This window comes from Chiloscyllium plagiosum, chromosome 30 (genome assembly GCF_004010195.1).
Source record: "Chiloscyllium plagiosum isolate BGI_BamShark_2017 chromosome 30, ASM401019v2, whole genome shotgun sequence".
In the NCBI taxonomy this organism is placed as follows: domain Eukaryota; kingdom Metazoa; phylum Chordata; class Chondrichthyes; order Orectolobiformes; family Hemiscylliidae; genus Chiloscyllium; species Chiloscyllium plagiosum.
The window spans coordinates 38291886-38311285 of NC_057739.1; the positions used below are offsets into that span (position 1 = coordinate 38291886).

At 38.9% G+C, this 19400-nt stretch overlaps 1 protein-coding gene across 1 annotated transcript in view; it reads right to left on the reverse strand.

Annotated features, from left to right (window-relative positions):
- Positions 1 to 19400, reverse strand: part of LOC122564929 (kelch-like protein 20) — a 43883-nt gene that overhangs the window by 12770 nt on the left and 11713 nt on the right. The window contains exons 5-6 of the mRNA XM_043720424.1: positions 5259 to 5374; positions 2963 to 3146 (exon numbers count right to left, since the gene is read on the reverse strand). Of these exons, the coding sequence (XP_043576359.1) occupies positions 2963 to 3146; positions 5259 to 5374 (300 nt within the window). The remainder of the gene's footprint in view (positions 1 to 2962; positions 3147 to 5258; positions 5375 to 19400) is intronic.

Below are 19400 nucleotides of genomic sequence, written 5' to 3' on the forward strand. Positions count from 1 at the left end.
ATATGTAACTATTACAAGGACACCTTTTCTTCTGGTTCTGCCTTAGACTGTTGTTAGGGAGACTGACAGAGTTAGTCCTGAAGGAATGGAGCTACGGTAGGGAACAAAGTCAGTGGCTTTGGCCTTCCCAATATTTAGAATGGGAAACTGTTGATCATCCAGTACTGCCTGTCAGATAAACATGACTATTCAGAGTTAGAGATGTCAAGGTTAAAGTTGCTTTTTGTCAGTGCACATACAATTTTCACTTCACAATGGACAAAAAAAAGTCAGCAAAAAAAGAAGAGGGGGAACTAGAAAAGAATTGGCAAAACATAAAACCAAAATATTGTTCCGTTTCTTTTCTCAGTTGACATTGCCTTGACAAGAAAAATCTTCAAGGATTTAGTCAAAACAATCCAAGGGACTAAACAATTACTTTAGAATTGCTCAAGCTATGGATGACAAGAATACATGTGTTAGGGCTGAAATTTAACAGCAACTGCATTACAGAACTGTCCACTCTCTCAGAATCATTAGCATTCCAGCAACTGTTGCAGTTCTTGTTAATAACTGAATATTGGAGGCATCTTATGAACAAATTGCTCAACTTCCAAAATTTACCATCCCAGCTATCAAACCAAGATTGTCTCCCGACCAGAAACACTGGAGGAAGAATAGCTGCTGTGAAGGAACTGCTGTTCATGGGGACAAATTCAAAACAGTAACAAGATTTGCTAGTTAATACTTTTTTCTCCAAATGTTTTGAGTCATTAGATTTTATTTCCTGATTACACAAGTAAATGCTCACACACAAACAGATATATATAAAACGATTATTTAAAGCAGAAGTCCAGAGGCTGACAAATCTTAAAGACTATTACATTTTAATAAAGGAGAGATACCACAAAGTGAATTAAAGGAAGTCACGGGACATGTTTTCCAACTTAAGGAAGTGCAAAAACATGAAGTATACTTATTACCGGTCAGAAAGCATTACTCCTGCAGTAAATTCACAGAAGCACACCAATCTGGGACTGGCTGTTGTTGTTACACATTTTCAAAAACAAAGTGTTATCTGCCCTGGAGGTTCAACTTGGCTAAATGGAAATTAGCCCTTTGGATTAGTTAGGGAGGCAATCCAGAGTGACCCAAGTACACAGAATTAATGAGTCGGTAGTACTTTCTCAGAACATATTCTTTGAAACATTTTAAAATCAAGTTTCCTTTCTATAAAGATGCATTGGAAACTAAAGCTGACATTGAACTATAGTTCTCTGCTTCTTGAATGACAAATTAAGTCAGTCAGTCAAAATGGTGACAGCTTAAACAAACAGCCGAAGAGTTGTACATTGCCTACTACATATTGCAAACAGACAATAATCCACCAATCTGTCAACTGAATCCCAGCACAAGTTACTATTTCCTCAAACCTCTGTTGACACAATTTAGTAAACTGTAGAAAATAGGTGAAATATCAGTCCAAATGACGTACTGTCCTTTATCAAGTTCAAAGCTGGTTGGATGAAACCAGATGTTAAGATATGGCAACACTGTTTTACTCAACACCAGCAGTTCATGAGCATTTAACTGCACAGTTTGTACCATTTCGAATGAGCTTTCATTCTGCAGATAACAGCAACTAAATCAATATCTCTATTATTGTCCAAACAACTAGATGAATGGTACTCAAAAAAAAAGCAAACATTGAGTCAAATATTACTTTTGTTCAGAATGTCCTCTCCAAAGAGGAGTCACACAGACTCGAAATATGAACTGTTTCTCTCTCCACAGATGCTACCAGACCTGCTGAGTTTCTCCAGCACTGTCTGTTTAGATTATAGCTGACAGGTTGTGCTGGAATCAATCTTTATTCATTGCAATATTAAACATTATAAGATTGTTTAACCTGACCACACCACAGTCTCTCTTCACATGTGCTGAAATGTAATCCCAGTTAAACTCCGTCATCTGCAATCAATTAACATGCGATTGACAACTGGCATTTAATGCAAGACAACTTCTGGTCTGCTTCAGCATGTGGCGTTTACACCATTACTGCAGCTATTGCAAAGCCAACCTTTTTACTAGATGCCCTTTGAAGTAATACAAACTTAGGAACGGAAGTAGAGCATTCAGTCTCTCAAGCCTTTTCTACTATTCAATTCTATCGTTGGCTACTTCACCAGTCATTCATACTCCACAGGGAATGGAAAACATTCTCACAGTTCTACTTTTCTCAAAGCAGGAAGTGGGTACCAATTAGCATGACTGAGCACAACGCATCACCTTAAAATTTAAATAAACTGATCTCAAAATTCCAATGAACTGTAAATGCACGTCAGTGTTAAATATATATTGTCTTCTACCTTTTGGCTCAGATGCTGGTGCACAGCCAAATACAACTCCAGTTTAGTAGTATTTGAAAGATCGGAATTCCTTCTGACTCAAGATCAGGTTCAGAAATCAATGTTATGATGAAAAGATTAATGACAATTTTAAACACTAAATAACACCTGCTATCTACTCAAATTTCCTCACTATTTTGGGTTGGTAATGTACCAGCTTTTGGCTTGAAGATTTAAGTTCCCACTCTCATTTCTCCTAAAATGTTTAACTGGAACATACTTCAGGAGGGTTTACTTAATACCTGTTAATACAATGTTAAACCAATAAGTTTCATTATTGAGCTTAGACAGTAATCTGTAGGATACCTAGCCCAACTCTGGAGTATGGATCAGAGTTACTGATCAGAAAAAGGAACCCTAGCTGATACTTCCTCCACCACGCCCATGCTACAGTGCCCAATTGATATCCCTACTCTCGCCTGACTGAAATCAACTTACCACATTAGAATTTTAATCCACAAGCTCAGTCCCAACGAGACCATATTACAACTGCTTCATTGTTGTAACTCAAGAAACAAGGAACAGTCTTTTGTTTCTTCAATAAATAGATTATTTAGCAGAACATTCAAAGTTACCTTTCAACGCTGTTTAAGTAGGAAGATCCATCGTGACCTCCAACAGCATACAAAAGGTCATCCAGAACTGCAACACCAACACCACACCTTCGTTTAGACATTGACGCCATCATCCGCCATTCATGCGCCTGAGGGTCATAGCGTTCGACACTAGAGATTGCATCACCACTGCACCAACCACCAACTGAAAACAAAAAGGCAAAACAAAAAAGTTAACAAATGCACATTTTAAAACTTCAGTATTCAACAAGGTCACATCAGACACTGAGCGGCAGAACAGGCTCAAGGGGCTGAATGGCCTTATCCTTTCCCTTGTCACTATCCACACAAACATTGCAGCTGTTTCTATTGCAGGTAACCTGGGGGGTGATATAAAATAGATCCATATCATTACACAAAAAATAGAAGCAGGATGCCATTCAGCCCTTCCAGGCTTTTCCATCAACTATGTTAGCTCTGCAGTTTTATTCAGCTCAATAAAAGGATTAAAGTTTATGAGCCATAAATTGACTAGATATTGATACATCAGTACAGGAAACTATTGCGCTCAAAGTAACAACTTACAAGTAGTGATTTTGGTACCATTTCCTATTGACTCCAATGTTAACTGTAGTGCAGATACATTTATATGCATGATGACAACACGGCTACTGAACTACAACATAAAAAAGTGTAATGAGAATCTGAAATCCGGATAAGATTCACAGAAAGAATCGATAATAACAGCCTGAATTTTCCATTTGACACTAACAAGACTAGTCGTTAAATGTTATTTCTGTTCAAGAATTACCGCAGGGATCTGTGCTGGGACCGCAGATTTTTACAATATATATGTTAATGATATAGAAGATGGTATCAGCAATAACATTAGCAAATTTGCTGATGATACAAAGCTGGGTGGCAGGGTGAAATGTGATGAGGATGTTAGGAGATTACAGGGTGACCTGGACAGGTTAGGTGAGTGGGCAGATGCATGGCAGATGTAGTTTAATGTGGATAAATGTATGGTTATCCACTTTGGTAGCAAGAACAGGAAGGCAGACTACTACCTCAATGGAATCAATTTATGTAAAGAGGCAGTACAGAGAGATCTGGGTGTTCTTGTACACCAGTCAACGAAGGCAAGCATGCAGGTACAGCAGATAGTGAAGAAGGCTAATAGCATGCTGACCTTCGTAACAAGAGGAATTGAGTAGAGAAGCAAAGAGGTGCTTCTGCAGCTGCACAGGGCCCTGGTGAGACCACACCTGGAGTACTATGTGCAGTTCTGGTCTCCAAATTTGAGAAAAGACACCCAGAGGGCAGTGGAGGCTCAGTCTCTGGATTCATTTAAGAAAGAGTTGGATAGAGCTCTCAAAGATAGTGGAATCAAGGGTTATGGAGATAAGGCAGGAACAGGATACTGATTAGGAATGATCAGCCATGATCATGTTGAATGACGGTGCAGGCTCAAAGGGCTGAATGGCCTACTCCTGCACCTATTGTCTATTGACAGTAGCCTCTGGTAATCCCAGAAAGGTACGAAGTGCAGCAATCCAAGAAGTTGCTGACAGTGATTCCCTGATTTTTCAGTGATACAATCAGAATGGAATCACTGATTTGACATGAATTTCAACTCGTGTACGATTCTTGTCAGATACTACGATCTGTAAGCTCCCCTCAGAGAAACTCACCATCCTGACTTGGAAATATATTCCTCACTGCAACTGGATCAAAATCCTGGAATTCCCTCCCAAAGAGCACTATGGGTCTACCGAAAGCGCGTGGCTTGTAGCAGTTCAAGAAGGCAGCTCACCACCATCTTCTCAAGGGCAACTACCCATGTCCCACAAGTGAATTAAAAAAGCTAAACTGGTCGAGTAAGGTATAACTGAGCTTCTAACAGTGTACCAAGTCATAATTACTATTAGGCAACTGCCCTTGTTCTGAAAATCTAGTTTTAGATCACTACCTCGAATGCAAGTAATCTATAAACATAAAACCTATGATATTTCCCATAATCATGTCACAATCTTTATTTTGATTATTTACTGAGAGAAAAAAATAATGCATGGTAATCAGTACTTTTTATTTCCTGATTTGCTGCTTGTGGTAATTCTTCCATCAGATTAGTTACTCAAACAGCTTGGTGATCTCATCTCCTGAGTACCGGATGGTGACTGATGCTAGAGGTTAGTAATTCATCGTGGGCAGCTATGAAACGAGCAGTGAGCATCGCTCTTTTGACTACAAAACCATGTTATTAAGTCTTTAAGAACAAGTTAGGCATTTTGGATAAATCACTGTCCTCCCTTACCAGCAAAAAGCACTTCGCCACATCGGATGGGCTTGCGAGGTCGTGTCCGGGGGCCCTGCATTAGAGGTCTCTCCTGTGGCAGGAGGAGATAATTTTTTGCCTCGTCCAAGAGATCTCTGAGAAATGAGAAAAATAAAAGTCACCACTGAAAACAATGAATGAAAATTGTTCATTAAGAATTGGAGTGAAGACAGAAAGAAAATGTGCCACACTCTTTAGTCAAATTATAACGCACAGAACCAGAGTGGAAGCACATTATCCTTGGTTTGAAGGACTGTCTAAGAAGAAGAACCTCTAACAGGAATACAGATACTAAACTGTGTCACTAAGGAAATCTGATGGTGAGGCTTCACAGTTTCACAGCAAAATGCACTGAATTGCGAAATATTTTTGTCAGGACGGCATGGTAGCTCAGTGGTTAGCACTGCTGCCTCAGAGCGCTAGAGACCCGGGTTCGATTCCAGCCTCGGGCGACTGTCTGTGTGGAATTTGCACATCCTCCCAGTGTCTGCGTGCTCCGGTTTCCTCCCACAGTCCAAAGATGTGCAGGTTAGGTGAATTAGCCATGCAAAATTGCTCACAGTGTTCAGGGATGTGTAAGTTAGGTGCATTAGTCAGGGGTAAATATAGGATAATAGGTCAGGGAATGGGTCTGGGTAGGTTACTCTTCAGAGGGTCGGTGTGAACCTGTTGTCCCCACACTGTAGGGATTCTATAATCTATGATTTTTGGAAATGAAACAAAAACTATTACTTCAAATAGATCATCTATCTTAGAAAGAGAAATGCTGAAAAGAGATGGGCAAGACTTGGCAGGATTTGTTTGTACTTTGTACCACAACCTGCAAATTTCGTCCACGTCAAACATAACCTGACTTTTATCACCGCTCCTTCACGGTCACTGGGTCAAAATCCTCGAAATCCCTTTCTAACAGCACCATGGGTGTCCATACATTCCAAGGATTGCAGTGGTTCAAGAAAGCAAATTGCTACCACCTCCCGAAAGGCAATTAGAGGCAAAGCCTACATGCAATGAACAAATAAAAAGTTTAAACATTTAGATCCTCTGGGAGTACAATCCAACAATCCTTCACATCAGAAGGAAAAGAGTTTCTGGAGTTAGCATTTGGCAATTAGGACGCAGATGCATATGGGTGAACCTCAGGGTCGGCTGCAAAATATTTCCTGGCAAACAGCAGTAGCTAATCAAAAATAAAATACCCTGGTTGCTGGAAACCAGAAATAAAAACAGAAAATCTTGTAAAATACTCAACTGCTCCACCAGCAGCAGTGGAGAGAGAAGCTGACATGACCTTTCACGTCAAGGCTCTTCAAAACTGAAGGAAGGCCAAAATGTAAAATTTTCAGTAAAATGGCAGGGAGACAAAAAGGAAGATCTGTGGTAGGGTACAGAGCAAGAGATAAGGGACAAAATAGCCTTTGGTGGAAAACAAAAAAAAAGGCAGTAATGATTGAAGTTAAGAAGCAAAACAAAAAACGTCCACACTGAATGCGAATGATAGAACATTGAACAGCTGTGCCTGAAAGCAAACACAAAAACCAAAATATAAAACCAGCACATGCAGAGAAGACACATAATAGGAGACAGAGCTTACAGTCAGAGCGAAGCACTAGTCGAGCAGCATTTTTTAAAAATGCCAGAAACAGAACTAGACCAATTTGAAAAACTATGACATTACTGCATTTATATGAAGAACCTTCCAATGTGAAATTAGTAAAGAAATAAAGTATCTAAAGTAGTCTTATTTGTGCCTTTCAGCACCCATAAACTGCACTTTTAAATCAAGGGAAGCACAGCTTTTGACTTCAATAACTAAAAAGGCAATGATGGGCAAACATTTTGGGTTACACACTATTTATTCAGCGAATTAAATAAAAGTACAAAACTGACAGGTTCTCATATTTTTAAAGATGGCTTACACTCTCGAATAGTTAATTACAACCTCATGATAGCCCTTAAAACAAAATTTGAGAAGAGTCAGAACTAAATTTTTAAAAATTCCAAGTCTTGCCCATCTCTTCTCAGGATTTCTCTTTCTAAGATAGATGGTCTATTTTAAGTACCCAGTTTTTGTTTCACTTCCAAATATCATAGAAATCAATTAGTTATATTCAGATATCTTGCATGGTTAATTCAAGAGGCAAAATGCACATTTTATTAATGCTTACCTATACTTGCTCTGTGCAAACCTGTCCATAAATGTGCTCCAGTCAACAACTACTTTGAACATTTGAATACTACTAGGGAAAAGCAGGTTCTCCTATTTCACAAATAGCGATCGCAACTAATTGTAAATTTAAAAAGATTTTCACAACACAAATGTTAGTGAAGCAGGAGTTTCCCAATTTTCTCAAACATTTTGTTCTTTAGTCAGTGGTTCCAGTGTGTACCTTCCTGTCCGTGCGGAGGAGTATGTCTGGGCAGTCACTGCTGGATAAGTTCATTCAAAACAAGACTGCAACAAAATGCGTTAAACTTCAAGGTCTATTATATTCAAATAGAATTCATAAGAATAATTAAAATATTTTGACACAGTAGTAGGTTTCTTCAAGACAAACAATATATTCTGTATAGTAATCTTTAGTTAAACAGCAATTCTTCGAGGGGAAAAAACTGCAATATATTGGTGTGTTTAGTACTCACATCTTGAAGATTTATACAATTAGTTTCTCAAGTTAAAGACATATCTTCCATCATAAGTGCTCACTGTGGCTTCTAATGTATTTAAATTGAAACCAAAAAATGTACATTTACTCTAATGTAGCAATTTGTCAATGAAGAAATGCTGGTGCTGCTGTTCCATTCAAACTGCTTATATAGTTGACAGAACAGCCCGAATGGAATATTTATGCCTTGCCTATAAAAAAAATTGCAATGTGGATAGAGTGACCATGAAAATGGCACCAAAGGTCACATGCCTTAAAAAAAGCTCAAGGCAATTAATACCATGTGGCTTTTGAAACTATATTTGAAGACAAGAAAAGGAAAGGATATATAAATGAAGGAAGGTTTAGAAAATACCAACTTAATAAATGTTGAAACATTGGTTATAATTGCTCTGACCACATAAAAACAACCATCAAAAAAAACTTGCTGAACTCAAACATGGGACTGGATTTAAAACAAGATGTTGCAGTGGGAAACTTGGTGCTGGCCTCCCTGGTTTTGCGGGGAGACTCCACATCAGTCTCCAGTCAGCAGGAAAACTCAAGTTGGGGAAACAAGATCCATAGGGGAAACATGCCTACTCGCTTTCAGTTTGTCAATAAGGCTCATTATGGAACCTCTTTCAAAAAAAAGCACTCAGTGAGAGACCTAATATTAAGCAAGAAAGACGGCTGCTAAAATCAAGTCCCTGCTCTTGCCTCTGACCAACACCCCCACCTTCTCACTCTCCCATTTTACCCCACTTCCTCCACACCCGAACAAAGAGACCTTGGAGTGCAGGTTCACTGAACCTTAAAGTGGAGTCACAGGTAGACACGATAGTGAGGGCGGCATTTGATACGCTTGCTTTTGGTGAGTGCATTGAATATAGGAGTGGGGATGTAATGTTGCAGCTATACATGACATTGGTTAGGCCACTTTTGGAATACTGTATTCAATTCTGGTCTCCCTGCTATAGGAGGGACGTCGTGAAACTCAAAAGGGTTCAGAAAAGATTTACAAGGATGTTGCCAGGGTTGCAGGGTTTGAGATATAGGGAAAAGTTGAACAGGCTGGGGCAGTTTTCTCTGGAGCGTTAGAGGCTGAGGAGTGACCTTATACAAGTTTATAAAATCATGAGAGGCATGGATAGGGAGTATAGCCAAGGTCTTTTACTACAGGGGGAAGCCCAAAACTAGAAGGCATCAGTTTAAGATGAGCGGGGAAAGATTTTAAAAAGGACCTAAGGGGGCAACAGTTTCACAGAGGGTGCTGCATGTATGGAAGGAGCTGCCAGAGGAAGGAGGAGGAGGCTGGAACAATTACAACATTTAAAAAGGCACCCTGATGGGTATATGGATAGGAAGGATTTAGGCCAAATGGGCCAAATGCTGGCAAATGGGACTAGATCAATTTAGGCCATCTGGTCAACATGGAAGAGTTGAAACCAAGGGTCTGTTTCATAGAATTTTATAGCATAGAGGCAGCTTTTTGACCAATCATGTCTGTGCCCAAAACAGTTCCCCAGCTAGTCTCATTCTCCAGCCTTATCTCCATAACCATCTAAATTCATCACTTTCAAATAGAAATCCAGCTCTCTTTTGAAACCGCATATGGAATCTGCCTCTACCATTATCCTCGGCAGTGCATTCCAAATCTTCACAACTCTGAGTAAACAAGTTTCTCATCAGCTGACTCCTGCGCTCTTGCTAATAATTTTGAAACTGTGACCCCACCTACTGACATACCAATTAGTGGAAACAAAATATTCTTCTTTATTCTGTCAAAATTGTTCATAAAAGTGAACATCTCAATAAGGTCACCTCAAACTTCTCTGCTCCAAAAACAAATCTCAATGTAAAATGTGTTTGCATGAAGTACAGATGATGTCAACTGACATTTGAAATAGAGAAAGATTTAAAGTGCAAAAACCAAGACAATTACTGAAAGCTTGCTAAGCAAAAGTGGAAAACAAAAACCCATCTCTTAAGCAAAATTGCTGCACATCTCTAACTCTATGACTTTCCTCCCACAACCTTTTACCCTGATCTCATTCATCTGTGCCCTAGGTCCCTCAGCAATTCTGATGAACCAGTAGCTCTTTGCAGACAGGATTTCCAGAGGAGATAACACAGATGTTGCTCAGAAAAAACCCCAGCTTTTTCTCCCCCTTAATAAGAAAGCTTTTACTCATCAATCCTAGGGAAGGCTCAAAGTTGGCTACTTAAGTGCTTAATATACACTCATACTGTTCAGGTATTCCCTCAAAAGCAACCTGGGTTCCACACCAGCAGTCTGTGACTGGTGTGTTGAATTGGGATCAATCACATTAAATTCTGCTCTCAATCTCAACTTGAAAGATGATTTACATGCACAACTATACAAGTGCATGATGTCCTTCAGCAAAGAAATTATTCGTGATGTCCACAGCACAGTCTGCATTTGAAGTAACAAGCTCTCAGGGTGAGCAGCTGGGAGAACAGCACTTCAAATGAAGAAACTAGCAATATTCCTCATGTTCTCAGTAGCAAGAATGTTGGAGCAGGAAGGAAAAGGAAAATATTTTAAATTGCTGGAGTCTCTGCTCCATTTTCCATTGGGGGAGAAAATAACATCATATTTAGAAGCTGTATCTTGGTTAAAACATATGGTAAAGGGATCATATAAATATCAGGATTCCTTTTGTTTTGATCTATGCCCAAGTGTAGGGTTAGAGAGCACAGAGAAAGAACGAGGAGGGAGGGAATCATTTTTCTGTCAGGATGTTATTTACTATATCAATTCTCTTGTCTTGAAAAAGTAGATAATTCCAAACATACATTGATTTTTTTAAAAAAATTCAAACTATTGTCAGATCTGGGAAATAATCGCAGTAAATACACTACCTCATGAAAATGTTACCTCAAGAAGCATTACCCATTGAAAAATGTCTGATTACACACAACGAAATTAAAACAGAAATAATAAAGCTAAGAGCAGCTAGAAATAACTATTAACTACCTAGCTAGTCTCATTCTCAGCCTTATCTCCAGAGCCATCTGAATTCTTCACTCTCAAATAGATATCCAGCTCTCTTTCAGAACTTCAAATGGAATCTGCCTGCACCACCCTTCCAGGCAGCACATTCCAAATCCTAACAAGTCTGAGTAAAGAAGTTTCTTGTCATCTGACTCCTACTCTCTTGCTGATAATCTTGAAACCGTGACCCCACTTACTAACATACCAATTAGTGGAAACAGAATATACTTATTTATCCTTTCAAAATTGTTCATAAATGTGAACATCTCAATAAAATGTCATCTCTTAATCTTCTCTGCTCCAATGACAAATGCCAAATGTAAAAAGTATGTGCATGAAGTACAGATGATGTCAGTAGACATCAGACATGGTTAGAGTAGGATTTAAAGTGCAGAAGATCAAGAGGATTACTGAAAGTGTCCTCTGTCAAAGAGAAAAAAAAGTACCCTATTTCTCTTTTAAGCAAAATCTCTGTATATCTCTGTTCTTGCCCTAGAGCAGCGAGCCACTGATAAACATGAAAAAAAAGAAACAGAACAACAGTTCTGGAACATGAGACTGCAATTTCAGCCCATTTTGTTTTATAACGACCACAGGCCCTTACCAGTCAGAAGGCTATATAGATCAAGCATCTCTAGCAGATCCACCAAAAGCAAACAGCAACCAATGTCATTGCTCAGACATAAAAATATGGAACCCTGTAGTAGCAAATGGATTTTACTTACATAATATAATTAGACTGAACCCACTATCATGCATTAATGTTGTATTTTACTGTTATGAAGTATTGACAGTGACTCCAAATGAGACATCATGTTTGACTCAGATATTGCTGTAAATATCTGGAGATTTAGGAGAAATGCAATGAAAAGGTCCATACACCTAATTCTGGTTGGAGAAGGAAAGATAATCGAAACTTAATTGGTAAGGAATTTCTCTTTGGAAGAGATTTAAAACTGGCAACAGGAGAATATTAATAAATGCATCTCTACTGGGAAATTATACTTCATGAAAAATAAACTTTGGATCAAATCAGTTGACATCATTTAGAATGTCAGTCAGCAGCTCCATGTATTTAAAAAAAACTTCTAAGTTTCTCAATGCGGAATTATGCTGCTATTTGGAGAGCACAATTTTCCAGCAATGATGTACAGGACAGAGTTTTAAGTGAAAACATCAATCCTCAGTGATAAATATCAAACACACTGAAGTACAGAACATCCAGGGTCATATTTCAGCTGAGCAGTTATTTTTCAGAACATATAAACATCGTGTTAACTGCAGGCATGTCAAGTTGTGCTGGAGTTGATGACAGTTCCATTATAAATGGTCCTGGGAGGTATTAACTTTGATTTAGCAATTATAGCATCGTGCTATTTGTATTCTGTCCAAATTAGATGATTAAACAAAATGAAATTTTAAGTTATGCTTTTGCAGTTAGTGAACAATTTTAAAAAAATACGGAATGGTAGTCCATTAATGGTTTTTAAATTCCTATCACACATTCAATTCATAAAGTTCAGAAACAAAGTTTAAACGTCATAGTGTTTAAAGTAAAGAAAACACTAAGTACCTGAAATGCTTTATAATCCCATAAACCACTGCAGGACATTTGTAGGAAATCATTATCATACAAGTTTCAGAGTTGTTCGTGTCAATAATTGCTAATGGAAGGTATTTGCGGGTCCCTCAATCTACAGACTTATTTTGAAAAAGAAATTCAAATAACAAAACAGGTTCAAGTTATGAAAGAACTTCTGAAAAAAATGTAACTTCAACATGTATTCTTTTACAACAGTCTGGTTGGAAGTATCAGAAAGTTACTGAGCTGAGCTGATATTAACAGTCAAGATAGGACTCCTAAAATGTAATCGTTATAGAGCACAAATTAAGCACTAAGTTAAACAAATTTAGTCAAAAAAAGGCAAATTTTTGAGTTGTTATTCTTTAAATCATTGGAGATCACCAACTATGAGCTTCTGTAAGCAGGATTACAACTCAGTTTCTGCTCTAATTCAGAAACCAAAACAGATTGATCCTGCTCTTGTGGAGTTATCATTTTCCAGCAACCAGTCAAAACAGTGCTAGGAATATCATTTTAATCTATTACAACTGAATGGATTGCATGAATTTATCTGATAATTTGTGATTTGATTACTGTGTAGTTAAAATGTCACAGTGATATGCGTTGTATACCTTTTGGTAAGATGGCAGTGAAGTGGGACACTCCAGTTGGAGATCGCCCACTCTGCTCACGCATTTTCTATTTTCTCTCCCTCTTTTCCTTCCTTATCTTGGCCTCGGCTGCGCGGCAGTCGGAAGCTCCTCCAGCAACCAGGAGGGGGACACCAGAGACCAGTGGCCCGCAGCAGAGCACGGCAGCAGTCAGTGGCCAGACTAGATGGTTGCCCCCTGTGCTGGTCTGCTGTGGAGAACCTTTTGAAATAAACTGCCATGTTTATCTTTTTAAACTTTGGTCAGAAAAACCAAAAAAAAAACCAATGGTTATGCTGTGTAAAGCTGTAGTGTAACTTTTTTTCTTCATTTCTCTACTCAGTAACAGTGGCACTGAGTGTTGGGGACATTGTTACACTAACTAGTCTGTAACTGAAGCAGCTGTACAGAGGTTCCTTTGAATCTAAGATGGCACTGTAAGTGGAAACGTATCAACTTTTCATATTACTCATTTGGAGTACAAGTGAAAATAAAGCTAATTTAATTCACATCAATTCAATAATCGTCATGGACCTTCATAAAAGTTACTGCTGTCACCAGATGGCTGCAGTTATTAAAGGGCCAGACTAACTGATGCCAAAAGCCAAGCGTTTAATTTGCCAAGCCAAACTATATCATACAGTCTCAAATCAATATTAGTGCTGAAAGATCATGATAACTAACAGAAAGATGGTAACACGGATATCTCCGAGTTCAAGAATAACTTGAGTCTATGCCATTATGTTGGGGCTGCACAGTGGCTCAGTGGTTAGCACTACTGCATCACAGCGCCAGGGACCCGGGTTCAATTCCAGCTTCAGGTGACAGTGTGTGGAGTTTGCACATTCTCCACATAGTGCATATTCCAGTTTCCTCCCACAGTCCAAAGATGTGCAGGTTAGGTGAATTGGCCATGCTAAATTGCCCATAGTGTTCAGGGATGTGTAGGTTAGATGCATTAGTCGGGATAAATATAGGATAATAGGTTAGGGGAACAGGTCTGGGTGGGTTACTCTTTGGAGGATCAGTGTGGACTTGTTGGGCCGAAGGACCTGTCCCCACACTGTAGGAATCCAATGATTCTGAGGAAAAAGAGCCTAGCACTGAACAATATTATCCTTTACACACTAGACTTCCTGTACTGAAGTTATCATCAGTGAGTAACCCCTGAAATACTGCAAGTTACTCCACAATGCTGTAAATAGTTCACCAAAATTGTACAATACAATAAAAGAATGCAAAAAATCCCATTATAATGTTGCAGTGTTTATTTCAATTTTACAAAATGTACCCGGAATATTGTACAGGAGGAAAGACGTGCATACTTTGAAATTTGTAAACAGTGGCCCGCAAAATCTTAGCTGTCTGAGGAAATGTGTTCAACACTTTTTGTCAAAAACTAGTGTGGCAACTCTTCAACAAATACTTGTTCCTTCATTTCATGGGCCAGTGAATTTGCTGTTGTTTCTCCTGAAATCCCTAAACTCTACTGACCTTTTTAACAGCATATTTAATATTCATATTACAAAACAGCAATACAATTGCTGGCATGACAGTAGGCTATTTTTGCCCTTTCATAGTACATAGAAGAATACAGCGCAGTACAGGCCCTTTGGCCCTCGATGTTGCGCCGATCCAAGCCCACCTAACCTACACTAGCCCACTATCCTCCATATGCCTATCCAATGCCCGCTTAAATGCCCATAAAGAGGGAGAGTCCACCACTGCTACTGGCAGGGCATTCCATGAACTCACGACTCGCTGAGTAAAGAACCTACCCCTAACATCTGTCCTATACCTACCACCCCTTAATTTAAAGCTATATTTCGTTAATTTCGTTATGTTGTACAATTTCAATGGTATATTTACCGTACTGTGGAATAGTACTTCAGGGGTTATGAACCATTGTAGTTGACGTTAATGAGACATTTGTAAACTCGAGAAGAGAGATGTCCCTTTCTGCACATTTCTGGCAAACAATCAGCAGGTGACAAGCTTTTTTTTTAAAAAAAGGGAGCTCTTGAAATGTGTTTAAATTTTTCTATGATAGTGGAAGGAGTGAGGCTAAGGCAGTGAAGTGTCTGGTCTCAGCTGTGCGCATTTTTCCATTCAACACAACACAGATGAGGAAATTGCGGCCTTGTGGAAGCAAATACAGACTCAGCTCTGCTCTGTAAATCCACACAGCCAGACAGCAGCACAATGCAGTGACTTGTTCAAAAAAGGTGGAAGTTCTGGTTACTTCAAGAAAGAATGCTGGAGATCTACATAGTGCTTAGGTATGTAAACATACATTGTGTAACACAATGAAGATTCATATCCAAAAAATGTTCATGTTTACTAGAGGAAAAGTTTCATGGAAAGAGCATGTCAAAAGGGATTAAGGCATTCAGTAGTTGAACCACACAGATCATGAAAGCACAAAATTCAAAACCCAGTTTAAATGGCATTAGCTGACCTCCTTGGCTATGATAGTAAGTGTACTGGTTAGCTTCAGTTCCTGGAGTTAAAGCAGTCTGTTCAAGGGCAAGAACAGTTTCCCTAATGTGCTCCATGTCATCAAACAACCATCTGAAACAAGGAGTCAAATGAGCACATGGCTTATTTGGGTGAGGTTTTACAAGGATCTGCAGTTTCTGGAATTTATGAGTCTGATGGTAGAAACATGAACTGTCAGGCAGATTGAAAAGAAGATTTTACTGAAACACCACTGAACGCACGATAGAATGATAAAGCCCAAAAGCATCAACATGAAAACAATACAATTCCATTATAGGTTTAACCTTCACTTGCCAAAAGAACTAATTTAGGTCCAAATAAACATTAAAATCTTATAACAAATTGCTTTGACATATGCACTCAGAGTATAACTTTCAATGTGGATAGTTGCAAGGAATTTCTTTGCTAGCTTCCCCCATCCCCAAAATATGGCTACATTTCAATCATAAAATATCTATGACTTCACAAAATATCAATGCCATTTTAAAAAAAAGGAACAAAATTATCACTGACTACCATTTTAAGTCATTTTATGATCTAAAGATGAGTTTGTGCTGGTAATAAAAAGTCAAGACAATTATCTTAGCCTACTTAATGAACAGAATAAGATCTAAATAGCTAATCACACGACATAAATGTATGTTAAGACTAATTGATTTATAAAGCAGGACTCAGCTATGGTGCAATCCCCTATGCCCACCCAAGTGAAACATAAATAGCAAATTCTACTCCTTGTTCTATCATAAAAAACATAGGAGATAGGTCTTTAAGTGCAACATTTCACTGTTAAAGCCTGATCTATATTAAGAGCAGGCCTTAGACAAGAATGTTCTATGTTGGATACCTAGTCTGTGCAGAGTCAGTAATTTTCAAGTGGATTGATTGATGGTTTTACTATCAGGGTTAGATAGAATAACGGCTGGGGTTCCCTTATTCTGCAGCTAAATAGTTGCTTCTGGTGTAAGTGCATGTGAACATGAGATGAAGACAAAATTAGGTTTGCCTAACATGGTAGAAAGGCATGATTTACTGATGATTTGTCATTATGATGCTCTGATATTTACATTAGCTCCCATAGTATATGGATGAAGCATGGGTGCCGTAGTACTGAAGAATTCAACAAACTTTTAAAACAGCTCCTGGTATTCACATGTGTATGCTACAATCACAGCACTTGTGTGTCTGTGCTCAAGCTAAGCAATTCAGATATACTGCAGCACACTAAACACAGAAACACACAAAATAAGTGAGTAGGAGTAGAACATTTGCCCCTTGAGCTTGTTCTTGTACTCAATATGATCATGGCTGATCTTCGAGCTGGATATCCTAATCTCACACTTCCCCCATACCCCTTTATTCCTTTAGACACAAGAACGATGTCTACCTTCTCCTTGAAAGCACAATGGTGTAGCTTCAACCACTTTCTCTGGTAGTGAATTCCATAGGCTCACCACTCTGAAGAAAGTTCTCCTCAGCTCAGTCCCAAAAGCTTTACCCTTTATGTTTAAGTTCTGACCCCTGGTTCTGGACTCTCCCCACCCGCTGCAATCTAGGGAACATCCTTCCTGCATCTAAGCCGTCTAGCCCTGTTAGAATTTTCCAAGTTTCTATGAGATCCCCACCCTCCAATTCTTCTGAACTCTAGTGCATACAATCTCTTTCATATGCATCCTCGGAATCAATTTGGTAAACCTTCGCTGCACTCCCTCTATATCAAGCACATCATTCCTCAGTTAACAAGGCCAAAACTGCACACAATATTCCAAGTTGGCCTCATCGATGCCCTGCATAACTGCGGAGAGACACCCTTGTTCCTGTACCTGAATGAAGGCTGACATACAGTTTGCCTTCTTTACTGTCTGTTGCACCTGCATGTTTACTTTCAGTGAAATGTGCGTGAGGACACCTGAATCTCATTGAACATTCCCCTTTCTCATTTGACAGCCAAACAATCTGCCGTCTTATTTTTGCTACCAAAGTGGATAAGCTTGCTCTTGCCACATTATACTGCATCTGCTATGCATTTGCCCACTCAACTTGTCTAAATCATACTGCAACATTTCTGCATCCTCCTTCAGCTTACCCTTGCACCAAGCTGTCATCTGCAAACTGAGACATTATGTTTAGTTCCCTCATCTAAATCATTAGCATATATTGTGAATAACTGGGGTACTCATGTAGTTCCTGCAGTACTTCACTAATCATTGTCTGCCATTCATAAAAAGATCCATTTATTCCTACTGTTTCAAAACACTAACTCAATCCCATTTACTCTAAATTTTATACATTAATCTCTTACATAGTATTCTGTCAAAACCTTCTGAAAGTCCAAACAAACCACAGCTACTGGCTCCCTCTGATCAACTCTGCTAGTTACATCCCTTTCCACACTGACTGTGTCTGATTCTACCACTGTTTTCTAACTGCTCTGCTACAAACTTTTTGATAATGGACTCCAGCATCCTTCCCACTACCAACTTCAGGCTTGCTAGTCTGTAATTCCCTATTTTCCCTCTTTAAATAATGGGGTTATATTAGCCACCCTCTAAACTGTAGGAACTGTTCCAGAGTCGAAAAGATCTTAGAAGATGACCACCAATGCATCTGCTATTTCTAGGGCTATTTCCTTATGTATTCTGGAATGTAGATTACCATCAGGCTTTGGGATTTATCAGCCTTCAATTCCAACAATTTCTCCATCACTCTTTCTCTACTAGTGTAGAGATTTTCTTCAGGTCCTCCTTCTCATTAAACACTGTGTTCCCCATCATTTCTGGTACATTGTGAAGGCAGAGTAAAGTGTGAATTTATTCTTTCAGCCATTTTGTTCCCCATATAAGTTCCCTGCTTCTAACTGTAAGGGACCTACATTAATTCTCAATCTTTTCCTTTTATACACCTATTGAAACAATTACACTCAGTTCTTATGTTTCCCTCAAGCTTACTCCCAGCCTCTATTTTCCCCTTCTTTCATCAATCCTTTGGTACTTCTTTGCTGACTTCAAAACTGTTCCCAATCCTCAGGACTATTGTTTGTTTCTTGCCAATGTATATGTCCCTTCTTTGCATCCAATACTATCTCTAACTTCCCTCGTAAGGTATGGTTTGGTCACTCTTCTCTTTGCACCCAAGTTAGACAGGAATAAGCAATTTTTGTATTTCACTCATTTGCTCTTAGTGCTTGCCATTGTCCATCCAATATCATTCCTTCAGTAACATTTTCCAATCCATCATAGCTTTCTTTATTAACGGTCAGGGCCCTAGCCTCAAAAATCAACTATTTCATTCTCTCCATCATGATGAAAAATTCTATCGTGTTATAGTTGTTCATCTCCAAGGGGTCTCCCACAACTACATTACTAATATTATTTTCTCATTGTATAATACCCAGTCTAAGACTGTGTGTTCTCTAGTTGATTCCTTGGTAAAGTAAACCATCCCATATACACTCCTCTACAGTATTGCGTCCAAATTGATTTGCCCAACCTATATGCAAGTTAAAGTCACCCATAATTGCAGATGTCCATTACTGCTCATGCCACGGAGATGCTGCTGGAGACCAGTAAGACGGAGACGCAGACCTTTGTACCATTAGATCACATTCCATGACACACTGATGACGTCAAGAGCATATCTCTTAGATGTTGCACATCTGTTGTAAGACAATACTACTGGTACTAACTTTGGGAGGTACAGGCCTGTGGAATTTTAAAAACAAATAAACTAGCAGAGACTGTCTGAAAA